This window comes from Eurypyga helias, unplaced genomic scaffold (genome assembly GCF_000690775.1).
Source record: "Eurypyga helias isolate BGI_N326 unplaced genomic scaffold, ASM69077v1 scaffold39572, whole genome shotgun sequence".
Taxonomy (NCBI): Eukaryota; Metazoa; Chordata; class Aves; order Eurypygiformes; family Eurypygidae; genus Eurypyga; species Eurypyga helias.
Genome location: NW_010238656.1, coordinates 1 through 3573, shown reverse-complemented (window position 1 = coordinate 3573; position 3573 = coordinate 1). Strand labels below are relative to the sequence as shown.

Here is a 3573-nt window from a genome sequence, read left to right as displayed (position 1 = left end):
GGTCACTCGCTTTCTCCTCCTTTCCCGCCGGTCGGAGCCGTGGGGTGGGTGCAGGAGCTCCGAGGGACCCCAGCCCCGGCGGGGCAGGAGGCAGCTGGAGGCGTCGGGACTTCAGACTGGGCCCTGAGGAAAGTCAGGGACACATCCAGGCCGGGCTGCACTCCTGTCACCCGTCTGTTTCTGCCCTACGTTGGGTGATGGTGAATTCTCCCTGGTGACATGGTGTTTAGGCCAGTCCTGCTGCTGCTCTTCTGGCCTCTTGTGTCCCTCAAGCAGCAGGAGGACATGACAGCTGCTTCAGTCCACCCTCAGTCTTCTATTAGCTGGAGCTTCTGATGGATCACCTTCCAGAGCTGTCTCTGGGATGGGCGTCTTAAACAAGTGAGGATCGAGACTCGAGGAGAACCCCAGCTTGCCTCCAGTACACAGGCTTTCCCACTCCTTGTCCCACCATTTCTGCCCCCAGGAGGGCACGCAGTGTTCAGCTTTGCTCCCTTTTTCCATGTGAGATCTTCCCTACCACAATTCAGCCACTCTGGCTTGCCTGGGGAGGGCACGGGTTGGTTGTGTCTGTCTGGTATGGATTGCCTCCAAGGCAAAGATCTTCACTGGCTAATGGGTTTTGCTGTCATGGAAACATGAGAATAGGAGAGAGCAAGAAAATGTCACTGCCTTCCTCTAGGTCTAATGTTACCATCTCTTGGGCTTTTGCTGTAGGTGCAGGGACCAGTTATAGTAGAGGATACCTGCTTGTGTTTCAATGCCCTGGGTGGGCTTCCAGGACCGTACATGTAAGTAGGACAGCTCTTGCTTCACTCTTGAAGTCCTAAACTTAGGAGCACAGGTTGGCAGGGTGTGCTTTGTGGAAGATTCTCCACACACCAGGAGCAATAGGCTCATGGTGCAAGATGAGAGACAGACTCGAATTGTTGTTTCTGGCTCCTGATCTACAGTGACTGGGAACCTGGTCCCACTGCAGGCGCTGCGTAGTTAAGGCACTAGGAGTTTCAACAGGACTCTGGGATGACTGCCCTGTAGGTTCTCATAGGGACTGCTTTAATTCAGCAGATAACATTATTGCACTATATTGTAACACTCTTCTAATAAAATACCGCCTTAGCCTCCTGGATTTAACTTTTAGTGGGATTAAGTCTACTAAACGATCTCCACTGAGCTAAGCAGAGACATAAAAGCTTTATATGATGAAATTGGCACTAGAACTGGGTGTGAGATGTGAATGGGCTGAGCAATGTCTGTTGGTGTGTCAGTCCTCACGAGTAAGAACTGGGTTATTTACACAGACCCCAGTACTGCAGTAAATAAAATACCCTGCTGCTGTTTTCATGGTGTTCCGTGCAGTTTAAGAGCTAAGTCTGTCATTATTGGTAAATAGTCCAGAATGAGGTGATTGCCCAGAGAAGCTGTGGATGCCCCATCCCTGGAAGTGTCCAAGGCCAGGCTGGATGAGGCTTGGAGCAACCTGGTCTAGTGGAAGGTGTCCCTGACCATGGCAGGGGGGTTGGAACTAGATGATCTTTAAGGTCCCTTCCAACCCAAACCATTCTATGCGTCTGTGATTTAAGAGGGATTCAAAGGGCTATGCAAATGTAGGCAGTGGTGTCTCTAGGATGTCTGTATTTCTGAGAAATAATAGCAAATATTAATCTTTTCTCTCTTCTTCCCCATCAGAAAATGGTTCCTGGAAAAACTCAAACCAGAAGGTACTGCCTCCCGTGCTACTACTGCATGTAACCAGTCCTTCCCAAATGAAATGTATTCCTGCCCGTGCTGGGTTCTACTAAGCGTGTTTGCCCACTGTGCTGCCTGTTTCGCACCTGGTCCCTTTCCTGTCTGTCCAGTTCTGTTCCCTCAGGTTCTCCTTGTGCCCTTCTTCACAGGATGTTGTTTCCCCCAATAGCTTCAGCATCATCCCTGAATTCCCAGACTCCTGCCTCTGCAGGCTGGTGGCAAGGCTTGTGGGAACTTCTCGTCTGCCAGCAGTGTGACCTGGAAGTTATCCTGCTCCCTCTGGCTTCTGTATGAGCCTCTCTCCACTAATGCCCACCTCCCTGGCCTGCAGTGACTGCCTTTGGTCCCGCAGTTCAGAGCCTAACTGCAAATCCTGCACTGCCATCACAAGCATGAGTGTTGATCACGCTAATTCAGAGCGGGCTTTAGTCCCCTCAGGCGCTGCGTGCTTGTTTGCTTCCGCTCCCAAATTAATAGCAGGACCCTACGGCTCATGCTGCGTTAGGTCTGAGGGGCTGGGCCAAGAGCATCCCTTGTGCCTGAGCTTTGTCACCTCCTGTAGTTCTCTCCCTTGGGGCTGTGAGTGCAGAACGTTCCCTCGGTCTGTCTCTGGGTGGGTGTGCTGTGCTCCGAGGGAAAGGCAGAAACGCCGGGATCCTTTCTGTGTTGCTCAGGCCTGTACAAGCTGCTGGCTGGATTTGAAGACAAATCTGCCTACGCTCTCTGTACCTTCGCATTCAGTACTGGAAACCCAGAGGAGCCAGTGAAGCTGTTCAAAGGCCAGACTCAGGTAGGTGGTGTGCCTGGGGAAGGGAACGCGCTGAGGGAAGGCTGCAGTGTGAATTTTGTAACAGCATTGGCTCTGCTGAGGGTAACTAGTGGCTCCTGGATCACTGAAAGCCCTTGGAGCTTGTTGAGAACAGGCTGAGGGAGAGCATGGGTGGTGGGTGCTGCGGCCTCCTCACCCAGCTGTAGGTACTGAACTCTGCATGTCACCTCTGGCTCTTCAGCCCCTTTGTCTCCCTCTGTATTTGAGCGCAGTCGTTAGCTCCGTTAACTGGAAGGGTAAAGGGGTTGTCAACGCAGGGCAGCGTGATGGGGCTGCTGATTTTGGTTACGTCTCGGAGAGGTGCGGGGAAGGACAGCAACACGCACTGTGGTGGCCACAGCGAGAGCTATAGCTGCGTGTAGCTCTTCAGTCTGTGTCTGAGGTGTGGGTAGGAGGGAATGCTGTGAAACTGCAGCTTACGGGGCTTTTTTGCTCTCTTGGGGTAGGGGCTGATAGTGGAGCCCAGAGGCCCTCGAGATTTTGGCTGGGATCCCTGCTTTCAGCCAGATGGCTACAACCAGACGTAAGTGATGTTTTACCTACAGCTCTTTATGTGAGAAAAGCCAGGGTGGAGGTTGTGTGTGGAGGGAAACCTGCTTACGAGCTGTAGCATCTCCACCACTGAGACTTGTGGTTTCTCTCCCCTCCAGCTACGCCGAACTGCCCAAGGCAGTGAAGAACTCCATCTCCCACCGTTACAGAGCGCTGAGCGAGCTCTCTGCCTTCTTTCTCCAGAGCAACTCGACAGAGCTCCGCTCCGGTCCCAGCTAGCCTCCCCGGGGCTGCGTGCAGCCTGCGTCTGTGTCGGGCAACGTCTGTGTCGGGCACCCCACACGTGTGTCGTATACCGCCCCGGCAGGCCTCTGCTCTGCTGCGGGCTGTCATTAAAGCTGCTCCCTTTAAAGCCACGGGTGTGTTTTCCCCAGGTTTCTGTTGCCTCAGAAGCGCCGTGCGGCCCAGCGGGTCTGGATTATTTAGGCTGCACGTTTGTGCCT

General features: G+C 53.3%; 1 protein-coding gene across 1 annotated transcript; it reads left to right on the top strand.

The window, feature by feature from the left end:
* Window positions 1–717: 717 nt before the first annotated feature.
* On the top strand, window positions 718–3349 carry ITPA (inosine triphosphatase (nucleoside triphosphate pyrophosphatase); the record flags this gene model as incomplete). The annotated part of the gene is made up of 5 exons (XM_010147918.1): window positions 718–791; window positions 1690–1721; window positions 2424–2539; window positions 3025–3101; window positions 3229–3349. Coding segments are annotated over 5 exons (420 nt in total), but the record flags the coding sequence as incomplete, so codon positions are not given.
* Between the last annotated feature and the right edge of the window lie 224 nt (window positions 3350–3573).